This window comes from Thamnophis elegans, chromosome 2 (assembly GCF_009769535.1).
Source record: "Thamnophis elegans isolate rThaEle1 chromosome 2, rThaEle1.pri, whole genome shotgun sequence".
NCBI lineage: Eukaryota > Metazoa > Chordata > Lepidosauria > Squamata > Colubridae > Thamnophis > Thamnophis elegans.
Genome location: NC_045542.1, coordinates 142,556,442 through 142,576,308, shown reverse-complemented (window position 1 = coordinate 142,576,308; position 19,867 = coordinate 142,556,442). Strand labels below are relative to the sequence as shown.

The 19,867-nt window shown below is 46.1% G+C and overlaps 1 protein-coding gene across 1 annotated transcript in view; it reads right to left on the bottom strand.

Moving 5' to 3' along the window:
* The window catches only part of LOC116502676 (zinc finger protein 208-like), an 89,492-nt gene that overhangs the window by 25,930 nt on the left and 43,695 nt on the right, over positions 1-19,867 (bottom strand). The window contains 2 exon segments of the mRNA XM_032208563.1: positions 10,711-10,744; positions 16,965-18,354. Coding sequence (XP_032064454.1) covers positions 10,711-10,744; positions 16,965-18,354 — 1,424 coding nt within the window.

The window sequence follows — 19,867 nt, the reverse complement described above, 5'->3', positions numbered from 1 at the left end:
CCTTGCTGAAGTCTACTTCCACAGCATTATGCTGGTCTTCTAATTTAGTCACTTTGTTAAGGAATGAAATGATTGGTTTGGCGTGATGCTTTTAACAACCCTTTGCTAGCTACTAGTTTTAAATTTATTTGTTTATAGATTTTCACAGATCTGTTTTTTCTTTTATTATTTGCAGCATCTTCCCAGATATTGGCGTTAGACTGATTGGTCCTTAATTCCTTGGGTCTGCCCCCCCCCCTTTTTTTTGAAGGTGGGAACCACATCGGCCTTTTTCCAATCCTCTGGCAGTTCTCCAGTGCTCCAGATTTTTTAAAGATATGGTACAATAGTTCTGAGATAACATCTGCCAGCTCCTTCAGAACTCTGAGATGTTATCCATAAGGTCCTGGTGATTTATACTGGTATCTCTTGGATAAGTTTATTATTTCTCATGCTGCCGTTGGTTCTTTGGAGAATAGATTGATCTCTTCTTATCCGTGGCAGCCCCTCAGTATTGAAAGGCTTCTGTCATCCCTAATCCTTCTCTTCCTTAGATTAGACCTATCCTGTTCCTGCATCTGCTCTTCATGTTTTAGTCTCCTGTCCCCTAATCATCTTTGTTTTTCTTCTCTGCACTCTTTCTGGAGTCTCAATATTTTTGGGGGATCATGGTGATCAAAACTTGATTCCAAGTGTAGTGTTACCGGTGCAGTCTAAAGTGGAACTAACCCTTCTCATGATCTTGATACTGTCCCTCTGGTGATGCATCCTAGGACTGCATTAGCCTTTTTGGTAGCTGCAGCACAATGCTGGCTCATATTTAAGTGATTATCCCCCTAAGACTCTAGATCCCTCTCACAGTTACTGCTGTTAAGACAGAGACTAGTACATTTGTTTTTTTTTTTCTTCCCTAAGTTTTTTTATATGGAAAGAAAGTTTATGGGTCACAATCAAATGATATACTATTTGGCAGTCCAAACCTAGAAATAATTTCTTCCAATAGGATGTTTACTACTTCATGATCTTTATTTGACCTGCAAGAAAAAGCCTCAGGCCATCCTGTGAAGATACATTCTAGTCCCAAAACATACTTAAAACCTTGCTTTCTAGGTAATTCAGTGATGTCTATTTCTCAAATTTTCCCTGGGTAGTTGCCATTAAGTTGGACTCATAGGGGTGGGCGCCTGTCTACTTTTGTATTATTTCTGGCACAAATCAGGGAAGGAGCTACATCTTGGAGATAGCAGAATAGAGATCCTTGCCTACTACACATAAAATCTACTAGTGCTGTTGACCCCCAATGTGTGCCAGCAAGTATTTGTTATAAAAGAATCCTTAGAGGTGTATCTGGTAGAATAAATTTGTTCTCTACCCTCCACCACACATCATTCCCCTCCATGCCTCCGATAAACTTGGCCCATGCCCTGTCTCCGGGTGTATAAGAGGACGGGGAAGTGGGTATGGATGGAGACATTGGAATTAGGGAAGCTGTTCATTCTGAGTGTCATAGGACAGCTTCCTTAGCAGCCCTATCTGCAGCCCGGTTCCCTTTCGCATAAAGGATGTCTTTCTTAGAATGCCCCTTGACATGTATAACTGGTACTTTTGGCTGCCAGACTGTTTCCAATAATTCTAAAATTCTTGAACCACCATTACTCACCATATCTCATCTGGGGGAGGGTGCCTCATTTTAGGGCCATTTTTTTCTTCCTCAAAGGACAGTGTAACTCCCATTTGCATAGGATCACACCCCAAAAGGGAACTGGGCATTCAGGCATGTCTTGGGACATTTTTGTAGTCAGTGGCCTTTTTTCTTTTCTTTTCACCAAATTCATTGACCTCTGCTTTAGTATTATTTGACAACGCAACTGTCAGCAATTCAGCTTTATGTTGGGTCCTGTCCTCTTTCTTTCTTCACAAAGATCTTTCATGCAATTTCCATTTATTCAAGCCACACAGACCTTTGTGGCTTTCTTTTCTTGCTAATTGGAAGGCTCTTTCTCTGACTGGGCATGGATTCTATCTATTTGGCCCCTTCTCGACAATTCTTCCGGCAAGTCCCCTAGCCTCCCACTCTTTCTGTCTTTCTTCTCTGAAATTTGAGCCCAATTAACATACATTTTGTATGCTTATTTCACAAGTTCAGAGATGCCTTTCCTGGCCCCCCCTTTTTGTCTTCTGTATTTTATTTATTTGTTTATTTACCCTAATGTCATCTGCAGAGTGACCAATGAAGATCATATTGATCATTCTCTTACTTTCTTCAAGCTCAGGATCTAATGTGGTATTTTGCCTAAAGGTTTAATAAATGCATTCTAGGATTTCCTCTGGATTTTCATCCTGTTTCTGTTGAATTTAATAGATCTTCTCTAAATTCTTAACTTTTGTTGAATCCTAACAAAACTAAGGTCCAATAGTTTTTCAGCTGAATGGACTAGGTTCCCAATCTGGTTCCTTCAGTAACCATGTCCAGTCTGGAATTTTTTTCCATGATCCTTCTGCAAAGGCTTATTCATGGTTATCTTCACCAGCCTTCTTTTCTCTGGGGTTAATAAAATTTCCATCAGAATTTATATCAGCTCAAGCAGACTGGTGAGTTCAGAAAAATGGATGCAAAAAAGGACATGCATCTCATCTGGATTTTCTCTATAAGCAGGGATTTGATTTTTCCAATTATATAAATTAGCCATTGAGAATGGAGCATATCCACACCTTATGTAGCTCCCACTCAGCTTCTGGCAATAAAATTTTCCTTAGGGGCAATTTGAGTTTTTGTCTCAACTTCTCCCTTGGACCAGGTTTGTGGTCCACTTGATTTGTTCCTCTTATAACCTTTTTTGGTTTCCTTCCTCCTGGCCCCATCTTATTGGATCGTTTGTTCATTCTTACCAATATCTGATTCCACTTTTTGTCTCCCTGGGTCTCCTACCCCTTCAGTGTCAACCACTTCATGTTAAGGCTACACAGGTGGAGGGCACTGATCTCAGAGACACACTCTCTCTTTCTCTTTTTAAACACTTAAACATATCAACAAAGACAAACATGCAAGCTAAAACATTGAGACTCTCTCTTTTTCTTTTGTTTCTTATCTCTTATCTATGTCTCTTTTGTGGATTCATATGGTGGTTTGACTAGGAGGGCAAAATTCAGTATCCATATTCTACAATACTCTGCTACAACCAAAAACCCCTCATAATTGTCTCCTATTAGTTGGTTTTGTCATTAAATCAAATCATTTAAACACACAATAACTACAAGGATGAAACTTTTCTCATGTCCTTTTGGATTGGAGACATCTTAGTTTCAATTACCTTGGGGATGCACAAAGACTTAGACACTCCTAAGAATTTTCAACAGACAGTACATCAAATTAATCAAGTCCAATTTACCAAGATCTTCCCATTCAATAGGCTTTACCTTTTTTTTTTACCTGCTAAATTTCTTACTTTTGCTCAAAGTTATGCCCGATGTTTTATCTCCTTATGCACTAGATTGTTAATACCTGTCTCTGCCCTGGGGTGTTCCATAATTTGGACTTCCCAGCCACGCTGGCATATTTTTAAAAGTCCAAATTCTTGATCTCCCAGCCCACGCTGGCATATTTTTAAACATAAAGATGTATGGAGACTTTCATTAACACATCATTTGCATCTTGATTCATCTCATGGTGACCAAAATCTGAGGCCCTACAGAAAGGCACCCCAAATCTTGGCACAATGTCTTTTAGTACACACAAAACCAAGAGATCTCTAAATCCCGATTTCTGGGAATATTCTGAGGAAATCTATTAGCCACACAGCACCTGGGAGCCCTGTAGAAGAACTTCCAAAGGAAGTTTCCATCCTGTCTTTGGGTTGTTTTTTCACAACTGAGACAGGCTGCAGCAACATGATTAACAACAGCATATGTGTCTCTAACTACCGATCCCTGCAAACAACCTCCTTGAGGCTTGTGCAATGGGGGTGAGGGTAATTTCTCTGCCATAGACTTTCCTAAAACTTTTCTGAAGGTTTTTTCAACACGTATTGGAGGGGCGTTCGAGGAACGCTCCCCAACCTCCCATGTTCTATTTCTAACACACTTTTGCTGACCTGCGGCCCCGGGAGCTCACGGCCACTAACAGGAAATGCAGCAGATTAACCTTCCACGCAAACCTAGAGCCTCATTAGGATACGCCAGTTCTGTTTGGAAGGGACGCTATCCCGGGCGCGATCTGGCGAGGGAGTTGGACAGTAGTGATTTTTAAGTTTCTCCAAAAGCATCTCCCAAGGCATTAAGTGTACGGACTGAGGGGCCACTAAAGCCCTGGCTGTTTCAAACTACTCGTGGCCACAGGCGCTGAGAAAATAGCCTCTTTTATGGCCACTAGACAAACCAGTGAAGTTGTTTGCCTCCAGGAAGCACTCAAACCGCTCAAGGTAAGCATCCCATTTTTCAGAGGCCGGGCTGAATGTCATGAATGCCGGTAGGTTAGCCATCCTTAGAAGGACGGAACGTGAGGAATTAGTCTTGGACCGACGTCTCGTCATCAGTGACTTGAGCAGAGGTGGGTTCCTACCAGTTTGCACCTATTCGGTAGAACCAGTTCATCAAATCTACCAAACCGGTTAGAAGAGGTTCCACCAGTTGACCCGGAAAGCAGGCCACATCTACAGAAGAGGTTCCAAAAATTTTTGAAACCCACCACTGGTCCTTGGATATGATTATTCTACACTATCATGCTCATATTTATAAAACTCAGTGCCTCTGTGAAAGGTAAGGATGACTACTGTATTTGTGCTGCAATCAGAACATTGCATGTGTTGAAGTTGTTTTAACGCAAACCAAAGATGCCTTTTAAAAAACAAGTTTACATCATATTCTTATGCATGCCAGTGCTGTGTGTGAGGTAATTTAAGGTGGTTCTGACAAGTGTCGTCGGCATCTTTATATCTGGTCACATGGGCGGCAAGCCACTCCCATCCGGTCACATGGGCAGCAAGCCACTCCCACAAAGGAGGCCCCACCCACAGAGTAGGTTTGAACAATTTTTGAAACCCACCACTGGACTTGAGGCAGCTCCAATAGTTACTTCGCTTCTTTCTTTTACCTCAGACCTCGTTGCCAGTGTTCTGTAGGGAGAACGAGGCAGACAGGAACTGAGGCAAGGCAGGTTGAAGCTAACACAACCCTTTATTATAGTAACATACAGTTCAATGTAAGGCAAACCTCAAACCTGCAAACAGCAACACATTTGACAGCTGACAGCCCTTTTATACTACAGCTGTCAGACGCTTAACCAATAGAATGGCTGGATTCTCCCACCAGCTGGCTGCTTGCGTCTTAGCCAATCAGGAGGCAGCAATGCAAGTCAATGGCATTGTAGCCTCCAGGACTTAACAGTTCCCTTCCCTCAAATGTTGCATAGGTCCCTTTTTAGCCCAGATGATATCTATCCTTCTGTCCAAATTGAATTTGGAGCAGTGGAAGATGCAATGGTGGTGATGGGGGATGGATTGGCTCAGGTCTCTCTTCCTTTGGTGCTGCAGAGGACCGCAAACCATGGGCCCTGATCCTTCACCAGAGCCTACACAAATCATTCTAAAATGTGATATGCGGTATCTCTTCTCTAAACTGCCGTTTTTCAAATTTGCAAGCTATTTATATGAAGTTTTTTATCCTTTTCTATGAAGCCTGGCTCTTCTTCACACAAGGACTGTATGGAGAGTCTGGGTTGACTACTGGACCTCAAGATCCATCAAGTGGTGAAATTCAAATTTTAAACTACAGTTTCTGTGGACATTGCTTGGTGGGCGTGGCAGAAGGATAGTGCAAAATGCCCATTCCCACCCCACTCTGGGGCCAGCCAGAGATGGTCTTTGCCAGTTCCCCGAATTACTCAAAATTTCCGCTACCAGTTCTCCAAAACCTGGTGAATTTCACCCTTGGGTCCCTCCCATCTCTCTTACAGTTGCAAGCCAAGAGTTCTGTAAATTCCTCCCCCATCTTCCTCTGGGAGCCTGGCTGGAGACTCTTAAGCTAATTACTGTGTGACCCAACAAAAGGGCGAACGACAAAACCGTGCCCGACTAAACCGCATCGCTAAAACCGCGACGTCATCAGCGCGGCGACAACACCACGGAGACAACAGCACGGAGACAGAAGGGCGCTTTAACTTAAGGTAAGGGTTAGGTTTAGGGTTAGGTTTAGCGTTACGTTTAGAGTTAGGTTTAGGGTTAGGTTTAGCATTAGGTTTAGGATTAGGTTTAGCGTTACGTTTAGGGTTAGGTTTAGTTTTACAGCGCGCTTCTGTTGCCGCGCTGTTGTCAGCACGATTCAGCGCTCATTCGTCGGCGCACTCTAGAACACGCGGTTTTGTCAGGCGCGGTTTTGTCGTTCGCCCTTTTGTCGGTGAACCAATTACTGTACTGGCAGGTTTTTTTTTTTTAAAGTAACTGCAATCTGAGAGTTATGTAAATAACCTCCACATGCTGGCTGGGCAGCTGTCTGAAGATGCTTGAGCTGATGAGCAGCAAGTGGATTTTTTTAAAAAAAAAACTGCAAATGGAGAGCTCTGTGAGGCTGCTTGGAGGCAATTTAGTCAGATCTTCATTCATTTAATAAGCCATTTGATTCAATTAATGAATTTGATTTTAAGAATTTGTAAAATTGAATCTGATTCGACACATTTTTTGAGTGCAGGGTCCATTAGGTTCGTACCTCAAGGAATACTTGTACTTCTATTTGTCCAGTTTCACCCATCCTGTTCCTTTAATAAAACCTCCAGATCTACTCACATGGTCTCTTTTATTGGGGTTGAGCTGCTGTCAAGCTGCACGCAGAGTAAAATGTAATGAGGAAAGAACAGACCTTATGATTCTAGGAAAATTTCATCTTTGAGAGGAATGTGTGCATGACTCAGAATTTAGGGTTTCTCCTACACTCACTGGGTGGTCTTGCTCACCACTTTTTAGCTAATGGCAATGTGGTTCTTATCAGAACTTAGGCTGCATAAAGGTGAAGAGGAAATCCATCAGAAGCTACCATATTGAAATCAAATCTGATGCTTTTTTAATTTTTATTTGGTGTGCCTCGGAAGAGGGGTAGTCTTATACGGTGAGTGTAGCCCAAACCCTATATTTTACATGGAAAGGTAGGGGGTCATCTTATACACCCAGTTGTCTTATATGCAGGAAAATATGGTAATTGAATTGTGGTTCTTATCAGAACTTAGGCTGCATAAAGGTGAAGAGGAAATCCGTCAGAAGCTACCATATTGAAATCAAATCTGACTTTTTTAAAATTTTTATTTGGTGTGCCTCGGAAGAGGGGTAGTCTTATACGGTGAGCATAGCCCAAACCCTATATTTTAACAGGAAAGGTAAGGGGTTGTCTTATACACCAAGTCATCTTATACGCAGGAAAATACGGTAATTGCAATGTGATTCTTATCAGAGCTCAGGCTGCATAAAGGTGAAGAGGAAATCCATCAGAAGCGACTCCTCTGTGTTCAGGGAGGGAGGTGAAACAAACCTGGGAGACATAAAACTACACAGCAGGACAAAAGAAAACTGAGGAAGAACAAGAGGCAGAAAAGTTTTTAAACCTTGGTTGAAACCTGAATAAACTTCTCAATATAAGGGAAACTTTCAACTATTAAATTTCCTTGGTTATTATATAATTACAGTCCTCCCATGGACTATCTTGTAATCTCCTTGTTTCTCTTATCCACTTTCTATCTTGTCTTCCCTTGCATCTCCTTCATTCATCCATGCTACGCATAATTCTTTTCTTCTTATTGTAGGTGATCGTTATGGCTTGTGACAGGTCTTATCCCTTCTGGATTACCTCTATGACCCACAAATGCCTTTGAGAGGCAAGAAAGAACCTGGACCAGCCTGAGCAATGATACCGTGATTCATCAATCCACAGATCGTGAATAAACAGAGAAAAACCCTCAAAAACACAAGACCTGAAGATTTCCCAATGGTTTGAAGAGATTCCTCTGGATATGGAGGTGAGGAAAAAAGAGAGATTTAGCTACAATTGCAAGAAAGAATGTAGATCGAAAGAAAAAAGGGGTAAAAAAAAGAAGAATTGAATTAGCCTCTCTGCTCTTTTCAGTCTCTTCACTGTCCAGCTTCACTCAAAACTATTACTGACAACTGAACTTCAAACCAACATGAGCCTCTCAAATCCTGAAATATGCTCCCTCCAAATCCTTCCCAAAATCTTGTGTTAATACATTTTTAAAGCACTAAAGAGTTTAATACATGAGTATAATACATAACTAGAACAAAACCACACAATTGATATTTAATTGATTTTATTTAAATCGAATTTGGACTTCTTAGCCCTTACCATACTACAGAAGAGCAAAACATGGCCATAATGCTTGAAAATAAAATTACACAAGCACTTGGGGCACTTCTGGCTCCTTTTGTGAGAGGAATTGTTCATCTTTTCAGCTCTTCCCACACGCTTCACATTGATCTGCATGTGAGAATTCCCTCATATCATGAGGCCTTTGACTGAATAATGTTCAATGTTTCTGCATAGATACCGGCTGACTCAGGTCTCAGTTCTACACTAGGGATGCAAATTTAACTACTGTGGAGGATCTCAATTCTCCCAAATAATGCAATTTGATTATTTTTTGATATTTCCCTTTTTGGCTAAGGGAAGCAGCATCTGTTAAATGTCTTCGCATCCCTCTGAGTGCTATGAATAACTGGCGGAATAATGACAGTTGGGGAATAGGAACCTCATTTCTAAAAAATAAAATAAAATGAATGTATATACCACGGATTTCAAAATCCATGTGTCACGTGGCCATCATGTGACATATTGCAACAGTTTCCCTATTCCTGGAGCTGGGGTGGGAGTGTCCTCCATGTAGCACAACCAGCCTGTGATCCGCCAGTTTGACATTCCTTTATGCTGTATATATAGACCGTTGGCTTACCTGAACAGTCGTTCTCAGGGCACTGCGAAGAGAGTCCAAATGCTGGGTTTACACAGCCTATCTGCCCTTGGACTGAGTGATGTTTTGTTGACCACGCCTCCCTTTGCCTGCACATGCTCAGTTCGAAAACGAAGGCACCGTCCTGTAATCATTACAGTCAATACAGCCACATCGTTCAATATACAAACACCCGGGTGGGTTTGGACTCTCTTCGCAGTGCCCTGAGAACGCCCGTTCAGGTAAGCCAACGGTCTTTCTCCAGTGCACTGCTCAGAGAGTCCAAATGCTGGGACATGCCCAAGCTATTGAGTCCCAGGGTGGGGAAGCGCCGAAGCCTCTGGCATTTCAGCCACTCTTTGTAATACTCTTCTGCCAAAGGAGGCTTCAGCTGAGGCAAAGGTGTCAATCTTATAGTTTCTAATAAAGGCCGTGGGGGAAGCCCAGGTGGCCGCTCTACAAATGTCTAGGATAGAGGCCTGGGTTGCCCAGGCTGCAGACGTTGCAGCGCTCCTGGTGGAGTGAGCGGTGACCCGTCCCGGAGCTGTCTTGCCCTGGTGTTCATATGCCAGTTTGATGCAAGCACGCAGCCAACGTCCCACAGTGTGAGAGGAGACCTTGCGGCCCAGGGACGCAGGGAGGAAGGAGACAAAGAATGCCTCTGACCGGCGGTAGTCCTTTGTTCTCTTTACATACGTGCGCACGACCCGTCTCACGTCCAGCTTGTGCCACTCACGCTCCTTAGGGTGAGAAGGATGGGGACAGAAGTTGGGCAAAATAAGCTCTTGAGTCCTGTGAAACAGAGAGTTAATTTTCGGAGCAAATGACGGATCAAGTCTCAACATTACTCTGTCCGGGTGAACTACGCACAAATCCTCCCTGACAGAGAGCGCAGCAAGCTCAGAAACCCTGCGAGCGGATGTAATAGTCACCAGGAAAGCAGTCTTGATGGTGAGGTGGCGGAGACTGATCTTTTTCAAAGGTTCAAATGGGGCTTTGGTCAGGGCCTTAAGCACAAATGGAAGATCCCATGATGGATACCGGTGAACAGTTGGAGGGCTGATGTTCGCTGCTCCCTTGAGAAAACTCTTGATCTGAGGGAACTGACTCAGCGAGCGAGAGGCGCCCTTTGCCAGGATGGTAGACAACGCCGCAACCTGGCATCTGAGGGTGCTGACTGCAAGGCCCTTATCCAGACCCTCTTGCAAAAAGTCTAGGGTCTGAGGGATCAAGGCTGAGGAGGCCACTATGTTCTTAGTCTTGCACCATTGTGAGAAGGCGGCCCAGGTGGCATCGTAGATTCTAGTCGTAGAGGGCTTCCTGGATGCTTGGATTGTTCGAATGACCTGGTCAGAGAACTTTTGCTTTCTCAGGAGCTCCCCCTCAAGTGCCAAACGGCTAGCTGCAGCCACTGGGGCTCCGGATGGGTGATGGCCCCCTGGCTGAGGGCAATCTTGTCCCGGGGGATCCTCCAAGGTCTTTGAACTGAGAGGCTGACCAGGTCTGCGTACCAGGGCCTTCTGGGCCAGAAGGGAGCCACCAGAATGAGGTCTGCCTTTTCGGTCAGGAGTTTGTTCACCACTTGAGGGATGAGCGGAAGTGGAGGGAAGGCATACAGAAGTCCCTGAGGCCACGCTGACCTCAGAGCATTTGTTCCCTCCGCCTGGGGCGAGCGGTAGCGACTGAAGAAGCGTGGGAGCTGTGTGTTGTTGTGTGTGGCAAACAGGTCTACCTGTGGCTTGCCGAATCTCCTCACGATCTGCTGGAGCAGGTCTGGGTGCAGGCGCCACTCCGAGTGGTCGATGCGTTGGCGGCTCAGCCAGTCTGCTTCCTGGTTGCTTACGCCGGAGATGTGATCTGCACTGAGAGAAGCCAGATGACGTTCCGCCCACCTGCCCAGCGCTTCCACCTCGAGCATGAGGGCCTTTGACTGAGTGCCCCCTTGCCGATTTATGTGCGCTTTTGTCGCCACATTGTCTGTCATCAACAGTACATGAGCCCCTCTTACTAGAGATGCAAACTTTCTCAGCGCTAGGCGAGCTGCCCTCAGTTCCAGCCAATTGATGCTGTGGGCGGCCTCCCTCTGAGTCCATCGGCCTTGGGCTAGGTGGCCCTGACAGTGGGCGCCCCACCCCAGGAGGCTGGCATCCGTGGTGACAACTAGTCTCTCCGGCTCCTTGAACAAGCAGCCCTTCCTGACTGCCTTGGACCTCCACCATGCCAGAGACCGGATCACCTTTCGTGGGAGCTGAACCCGCTTGAGTGAGTTGCTGTTCTTGGCCCTCTGCATTGGCAGCAGAAACCACTGCAGCTCCCTGGCGTGAAGACGAGCCCAGGGAACCACCCCCAGGCACGAGATCATTATCCCCAGGAGCTGGGACAGCTGAATGATGGGTACCGACCTGGCAAGGCTGCAGTGCTTCACTCTGCGTCTCAGGTTGGACAGCCGGTCTGGCGAAAGAAATACCTGGCAGGAGATGGAGTTGATGACCGCACCCAGGTGCTGTATACAGGTGGATGATCGGAACTGACTCTTCTCCATGTTGACAGAGAAGCCATGGTACTGCAGGGTCTGCACAGTTAGAGAAACATCGCGGTGTGCCTGCTTGGTGGTGAGAGAGTGAATGATTATGTCGTCTAAATCAGTGTTTTTCAACCACTGTGCCGTGGCACACTAGTGTGCCATGACATAGTGTAAGGTGTGCCGTGGGAAAAACACCTTATATATAGTCAATATAGGCACAGAGTTAAATTTTTTAAACATTTTCTAATGGTGGTGTGCCTCGTGATTTTTTTCATGAAAAAAGTGTGCCTTTGCACAAAAAAGGTTGAAAAACACTGGAAATAACATTCCAGACGAACCGGATGGTTGCGGAGATGAGCCGCTAGCACTGCCAGAATTTTGGTGAATGTTCTGGGCGCAGATGATAGCCCGAAGGGAAGAGCCCTGTACTGGAAATGCTCCCCTTCCGCACAGAACCTCAGGAACCGCCTGTGTGCCACATGGATGGGGACATGCAGGTAGGCCTCTTTGAGATCTATTGATGTCAATAGGTCCCCCTCCCTCACACAGTCCAGGATGGAGTGGAGTGACTGCATCTTGAACCTCTTGTAAGCCAGATGCTGATTTAGGCTCTTGAGGTCCAAGATGGCCCTCCACCCCCCTGAACTCTTGGGCACTAGGAAGAGGATCGAATAGAAGCCCCTCCCCTGCTGATCCCTGGGGACTGGCTCTATCACCTCTATCTCTAGGAGATGGTGGATTTCTGCCCTCATGCGCTCCCTCTTTTCTGGGTTCCTGGGGGTAGGACAGCGGATAAACTTTCTTCGGGGAAAGGATAGGAAGTCCAGGACAAGGCCCTTGCGAATGGTGTTGAGGACCCACTTGTCCGATGTTATCTCCTCCCACCTGTCGGCATACAGCTGTAGCCGACCCCCGATGGGGGGATCCCTGCGACCGTCACTTTCCTTTACAAAAGGGCCGGGATCCCCCACTGTTGTTTCCTCCTCCTCGGAATGGTCTCCGAAAGGAAGACTGGGAATGGTTGGCACGAGCCCCGAAGGATCTGTCTTGGTGCCTATCCCACCCTGCCTGAAAGGGCCTCTGATAGGAGGAAGGGTGAGAAGATTGCCCTGTTTCCTGGCTCCTGTAGGGTCTCTTACAAAAGGATCCCGCCCCTTTCCGGTCACCCCTTTTAAAGGTGGCCGGAAGGATCTTGCGTTTGTCCTTGGTTTCGGTGACAAACTTGTCCAGGGCCTCTCCAAACAGAAGGCCCCCTTTAAATGGGGCCGATGCCAGCTTCCATTTAGCTTTCATTTCGGCCTGCCAATGCCTGAGCCATAGAAGGCGGCGGGAGGTGATATTGGAAGCTAGAGCTCTGGAAGAGAATTTTGCTGCTGTCAAGGTGGCATCCGCTGAATACTCGACAGCGGTAATAATCTTGGTTAGCTCATGGCGCCACCTAGATTTCCTGGGCGGGGGTCTGGACCTGAGTTGGCGCAGCCAGAATAGGGTGGCCCTAATAAAAAAGGAGGCAGAGGTGGATGCCTTGATGGCCCAGGCAGACGCCATGTGTGTCTTCTGACATGCCTTTTCTGACCTCTTATCTTCTGCCTTAAGTCCCTCTAGGAGCTCAGCCGGCAGGTTGGAATTGGAAGTCAGAGACACGACTGGGGCATCTACTTCCGGGAATTTGAGGATTTCCTCCATTTTATCTTCTACTGCATATAGAGTTCTATCCCCCCCACTGGGGTTGGTCAGGGTGCCCGGCTGTAGCCACTGGCGCTGCACCGTGTCCATAAATAGGTCTGGCACAGGAATAACCTCGGGAGTCTCTACCGTCTCTTTGAACAACCCATGCTTAAGATCCTTGGAAGTGGAAGCCTGAGAGGCCTCAGGTCTGGAAGTGGGGCCTAACTCTGTGGCCGTCATGGCTTTGTGTAAGATAGACTTGAATAATGACGGCTGAAACAGGCCAGTGAATTTTGGCTTGTCAGGGGCAGGGTTCTCATCCTCGGAAAGGATGAAGATCTCCCCTTCTTCCTGCTCAGAACTTGAAAGCCCAGAGTGGGAAGGGCTTGAAGATGGGGAGGAGGATGCAGGCTCCTTAGAAGTGGAGGCCCTAGGTTTGCGTTTTTCCTTTGGGGCCTTGCCCTTGCGAGAGCCTTTGCGCTTAATGCCCTCAGCTATCCCTTGGGAGATGGCTAAGGAAATTATCTCCCTCATTTCATCGGAAAGAGCAGGGCTTTTTCCCCTTTTTCTCTTTTGTTTACTGGGCCTGCGCTGGCTAGGCCTGCCTGAGATGGGTCCACCCCTCCCAAGGGGGGAGTTCTGGACAGAATCTCATTCCTCTCCAATGGAGGAGCTAGGGGAGTCGGGGTACCCCCAAGATGCTTCAGGAGATGGATCCCCAGATGCATAGTTATTCCCAAACAAGAATTCACTTTCCCCGGGGGATTGGGCCTCACGATCAGGGGAAGCTGACTCCCTGCTGCGACGGTCCGGGCTAGGTTCTGGCTGAAGGGGCCTTGAACCCTCCCTGGGATCCACTGTGGCTCTTGGAGAAGACCTTTCAAGTGAGCCTTTGTGCCCTATGCCTTTATTTGCAGAGGGATCCAGCTTGCTGCGTTTGCTGGAGGGCCCTACCTGTTCCCCTAAGGCCTCCCTGCATTCCTCAGCCATTTCAGGTCCCCACGAGGCCTGGAATATAGCTGGGTTTGGGATGGGCACGCGCTGGCCTTTGCGGTCCAAAAGCGCTGGCAGAATCTCCAGGAGGGAAGGGCCGCCTGGGGGTCGGATTCCTTCCTCCCACCGCCCTCGGTTCCCCGAGACTTAGCTTATTTTCTGGAGGGATAGACTAGCTGGCTCCCCAGTCTAGTCTCCAGCCTCCCCGCGGCGTTCTGCAGTCGTTGAGGGCTCGTTGAAGCTCCGTTGGCTGGCTGGGCTCTTCTTGCTGTCCTCGCTCCTCGCACGCTCCGAGCTTTGCCGCTCTGCACAGTGAGTCGGATCGATCCAAAATGGCGGGGGGTGCGCACGCAGCCGCTTCCCGCTCTTTCCAGCCTCAAAAAGCGCGCGAAGACTCCAGCCGTCTCTGCTGATGCCGGGCAAAATGGAGCAGGCGAGGGAATCCTAGCAATCTGGCTCACCAGCTTTAGAGCCTTCCCAGAGCCTTCGCTGGACCTTTCCTCTCCGTGGGACGCCCCTGCTCCGACAGGGAACTTGGTTTACCCCACCCTTTGCTCCAGTTGCTAGCCAGCCCCCGCTGTGCAAGCCTTTTCAACCCCCTGCAGTGCTTGCAATTAGCAACAGCAGGGAAACCCGGCAGCCCTTCTCTTAAAGCGACAGAAACCTCAATGGAGGCAAAAGGACAGACCTGATATAGAAGCGTGATTTCCTTTATCTGAGAAGTTAAACGTGGTCCAAATTGGGAAACTTTTTCCAGCCTTTCTGCTCTTAGACTGGAGCTCTCCCAAAACAGTCCTAGCTCGGGCGGACTGAGTTTTCGAACTGAGCATGTGCAGGCAAAGGGAGGCGTGGTCAACAAAAACATCACTCAGTCCAAGGGCAGATAGGCTGTGTAAACCCAGCATTTGGATTCTCTGAGCAGTGCACTGGAGAAAGATACATTCAAAAATGTATAAATATTAATTATAATGACTCATGCCCATTGTTTCTTTTTACATTACTAAAAACCCTTTTCAGAGTTGAATTTGAATAGATTTGTATGCTGCCCAATCCCGAAGGACTCTGGGTGGCTTACATAAAAACAATTGAAATATTAAAAAGATTAAAAACACAAAACAATACAATTTAAAACAGGAAAAAACACAACATGCACTCAGTTATAATGGGGCTGAAGTTCAGGAAAGCTCAACAGCCCCAGGCCTGCCGAAACAGCCAGGTCTTAACAGACTTACAGAAGGCCAGGAGAGTGGGGAGGGTCCGGATCTCAGGGGGTAGCTTGTTCCAAAGGGCCGGGGCAGCAACAGAGAAGGCTCTCCCCCAGGGAGCCGCCAGACAGCATTGTGTGGATGACGGTACCCAGAGAAGGCCCGCCCTGTGCGATCTTATTGGGCGCTGGGAGGTATGTTGCAGGAGGCGGTCACGGAGATATCCAGACCCTAGGCCATGTAGGGCTTTATAGGTAATAACCAGCACCTTGAAGCGTGTCCAGAGACCGATGGGAAGCCAGTGCAGCTCACGGAGGATAGGTGTAACATGGGTGTACCTAGGTACACCTAGTATTGCTCGCGCGGCTGCATTCTGGACCAATTGTAGTCTCCGAACACTATTCAGGGGCAGCCCCATGAAGAGCGCGTTACAGTAGTCGAGCGTTGAGGTGACGAAGGCATGAGTGATCATTTGGAGTGCCTCCCGGTCCAGATAGGGCCGCAACTGGTGCACCAGGCGAACCTGTGCGAAAGCTCCCATGGTCACAGCTGACAGATGATGTTCTAATGTCAGCTGGGGATCCAGGAGAACACCCAAGTTGCGGGCCCTCTCTGAGGGGTGTATGATTTCACCCCATAGGATTAAGGGTGGAATATCTGGACTATTTTGGGGGGGCAACATCCAAAGCCACTCAGTCTTGTCAGGATTGAGCACAAGCTTGTTCATTCCCATCCAGACATTGACAGCTTCCAGGCACTGGCACATTACTTCCACCGCTTCACTGAGTTGGCACAGGGCGGACAGATACAGCTGGGTATCGTCCGCATACTGGTGGTATTTGATCCCGTACCTGCGAATGATCTCACCCAGCGGCTTCATGTAGATGTTAAATAGGAGGGGGGACATATTCAAGGGCCCTAGGGGTCGACCTCTGTCCTCCGACCAACATCGACTGCGACCTGCCAGAGAGGTAGGAGGAGAACCATCACAAGATGGTGCCTCCCACTCCCACCTCTTCTAGCTGTCGCAGAAGCATACCATGGTCGATGGTATCATCGCTGAGAGGTCAAGAAGCACCAGGATAGAGGAATGCTCTCTATCCCTGGCTCGCCAGAGATCATCGGTCAGTGCGACCAAAGCGGTTTCGGTGCAGTAACCAGGCCTGAAACCAGACTGAAAGGGATCTAGAGTTCAGTTTGTAAATTTGAAATCCATTCATAGAACCCATTAAATCAATAATTAGCATAGATTCTCATCCAAATGTATCTTTGTTTTGGGGATTCTCCAGTCTATGAATCATGTTATGAGAAATAAGACTATGGGGTGTGCTGAAGCCCTTTCCACACTCCATGCATTTACCGAATTTTTCGGAGTATAAGAAGAACCTTCCCCCCCCTGCGCAAAAAAAGAGGGGGAAAATCTGTGTGTCTTAAAATATGGTATATGGCTTCTCCCCTGTGTGGATCCTTTGATGGGATGTAAGATCACTGCTTGTTCTGAACCTCTTTCCACACTCCATGCATTTATATGGCTTTTCCTGTGTGGATCTTTTGATGGGATGTAAGACCACTGCTTATTCTGAAGCCCTTTCCACACTCCATGCATTTATATGGTTTTCCCCTGTGTGCATCCTTTGATGGGATGTACGTTTACTGCTTGTTCTGAAGCTCTTTCCACACTCCATGCATTTATATGGCTTCTCCCCTGTGTGCATCCTTTGATGGGATGCAAGTTTACAGCTTGTTCTGAAGCCCTTTTCACACTCCATGCATTTATATGGTTTCTCCCCTGTGTGGATCCTTTGATGGCAGGTAAGATTACTGCTACTTTTGAAGTCTTTCCCACACTCCATGCATTTATATGGATTTTCCCCTGTGTGGATCCTTTGATGGGTAATAAGGTGAATGTTTTGGCTAAAGTCTTTTCCACACTCCATGCATTTATATGGCTTCTCCCCTGTGTGGATCCTTTGATGGGATGTAAGTTTACTGCTTGTTCTAAAGCCCTTTCCACATTCCATGCATTTATATGGCTTCTCCCCTGTGTGGATCCTTTGATGGGATGTAAGTTCACAGTTTGTTTTGAAGTCCTTTCCACACTCCATGCATTTATATGGCTTTTCCCCTGTGTGGATCCTTTGATGGGATGTAAGATTATTGCTTGTTCTGAAGCCCTTTCCACACTCCATGCATTTATAAGGGTTCTCGCCTGTGTGGATCCTTTGATGGAATGTAACTTCACAGTTTGTTTTGAAGCCCTTTCCACACTCCATGCATTTATATGGCTTTTCCCCTGTGTGGATCCTTTGATGGGATATAAGATTACTGCTTGTTCTGAAGCTCTTTCCACACTCCATGCATTTATATGGCTTCTCCCCTGTGTGGATCCTTTGATGGGATGTAAGATAACTGCTTGCTCTGAAGGTCTTTCCACATTCCATGCATTTATATGGCTTTTCCCCTGTGTGGATCCTTTGATGGCGTGTAAGTATATAGCTTGTTCTGAAGCTCTTTCCACACTCCATGCATTTATATGGCTTCTCCCCTGTGTGGATACTTTGATGGCAGGTAAGATTACTGCTACTTTTGAAGTCTTTCTCACACTCCATGCATTTATATCGCTTTTCCCCAGTGTGGATCCTTTGATGGGTTGCACGATCCTTCCTTGTTCTGAAGCCCTTTCCACACTCCATGCATTTATATGGCTTCTCCCCTGTGTGGCTCCTTTGATGGCAGGTAAGATTACTGCTACTTTTGAAGTCTTTCCCACACTCCATGCATTTATATGGCTTTTCCCCTGTGTGGATCCTTTGATGGGTAATAAGGTGAATGTTTTGGCTAAAGTCCTTTCCACACTCCATGCATTTATATGCCTTCTCCCCTGTGTGGATCCTTTGATGGGATGTAAGTTTACTGCTTGTTCTAAAGCCCTTTCCACATTCCATGCATTTATATGGTTTCTCCCCTGTGTGGATCCTTTGATGGGATGTAAGTTCACAGTTTGTTTTGAAGCCCTTTCCACACTCCATGCATTTATATGGCTTCTCTCTTCTGGATGTCCTTTTATTAACAGTTTTGCTTTCATGTTCATTGCATTTATTTGTCTTCTCTCCAATGTGAAAACTTTTCTGTGATTCAAGAGACCCATTTTCTTGAGAAAGTGTGAACATCCAACTGTATTTTTTCTCTCTGTCTTTGTCCATATTGGCTGCTCCTTTGGCTTGTGATGGACAGGGTCCATTTACATCTAATGTCTCTTTCAAGATTCTTACACCTTTCTCAATATATTTGTTGTTTAATTTTTCTTTTTGATCAATAAAATCCTGCATCTGAGCAACAATCGAAGGACATGAGCTTTCCTTATTCCAGTTATTCAACAGGTTTCTCTCCTGCCTTTGGAAATCTGTGTGAATTGCAGGTTGCTCCATTACATCTCCTTGTCTGAACACTTTGACTGGTTCTCCAGAGTCTTTATTCTCATTCTCAATATCACCTTCAAAAGAAAAGAGAAATGAAAGGGGAGAAAGTTTAGGGGGGAAAATCACTCTGTCAGAAGTCATATTGATTGCCTTCAGGTATTGTGCCAAATTCTAATATATACTGCATATTTGTATTCTAATATTGGCATGGTATAGAAATGATAATATCTCTTTGGATGAGGCATAAAATCTTGGAAAAGACATTTAAGTTAAAAATTCTGAATGGCAACTCTTGATAGGAAGCATCTGGGCCAAAATAGTTGAAATCTGTGTGATGAAATTTGGCATTACCTCAAACCAAGGAATTATCTTGTCATAAAATGTTTATATATAAATATAAATTAGCTAGGATATATCTGAACAAAATGCCATAAACCTATTTCCTTCCTTGGAGCACTAGAAAAACAAAACTTTCCCTTCTCTCTCTGAAGATATCAATTTATAAATGTTTTCATAAGAACTAGCTAATGGCATCTAACTACAAAATGTCTTCCTGAACTCTCTGCATGGAGAGTAGGAAACTCTTACCAAGAGAGGCCACATTCTTATAATTCTCCAGCATGACTTCCCAATGCAGAGCTTTTTGGTCAGGATCCAGTTGAGACCACTCCTCCTCGGAGAAATAAACAGCCACTTCCTCAAAGGGCAGAAGAACCTCCTGAAAGGGAGAAAAAAATACAGACCAAGGAAGAACTGCAGGATCTTTCCTATTATTAAGAATTTCTAAAGCAAACATAGACAAGATAAATTGCTATGTTGAGGAGGAGCCAACGTCACAACGATACGGACGTGCAGTCTTGATGCTCCGGGACCGCAGACAATACTTTTGTCGCTGGGTGGTCCAATCGGACCTAAACCTTCCCGAAGAGACAGTGAACAGGAAGAATACATCTTGCTGTGTTCAGGGACATCACAAAGTCCCTGATCGATTGAAGAGTTCTTCAAGCTAGCAACAAAAATAACCATTTGACAACTTTGACAATCAAAGATAAGCTGATTAGGGAAACAGAAGAAGGGCATCGAAATTACATGAGAGATTTTATAAGCAAGGAGTTGATAAGAGGAGTCCATGCAAAGT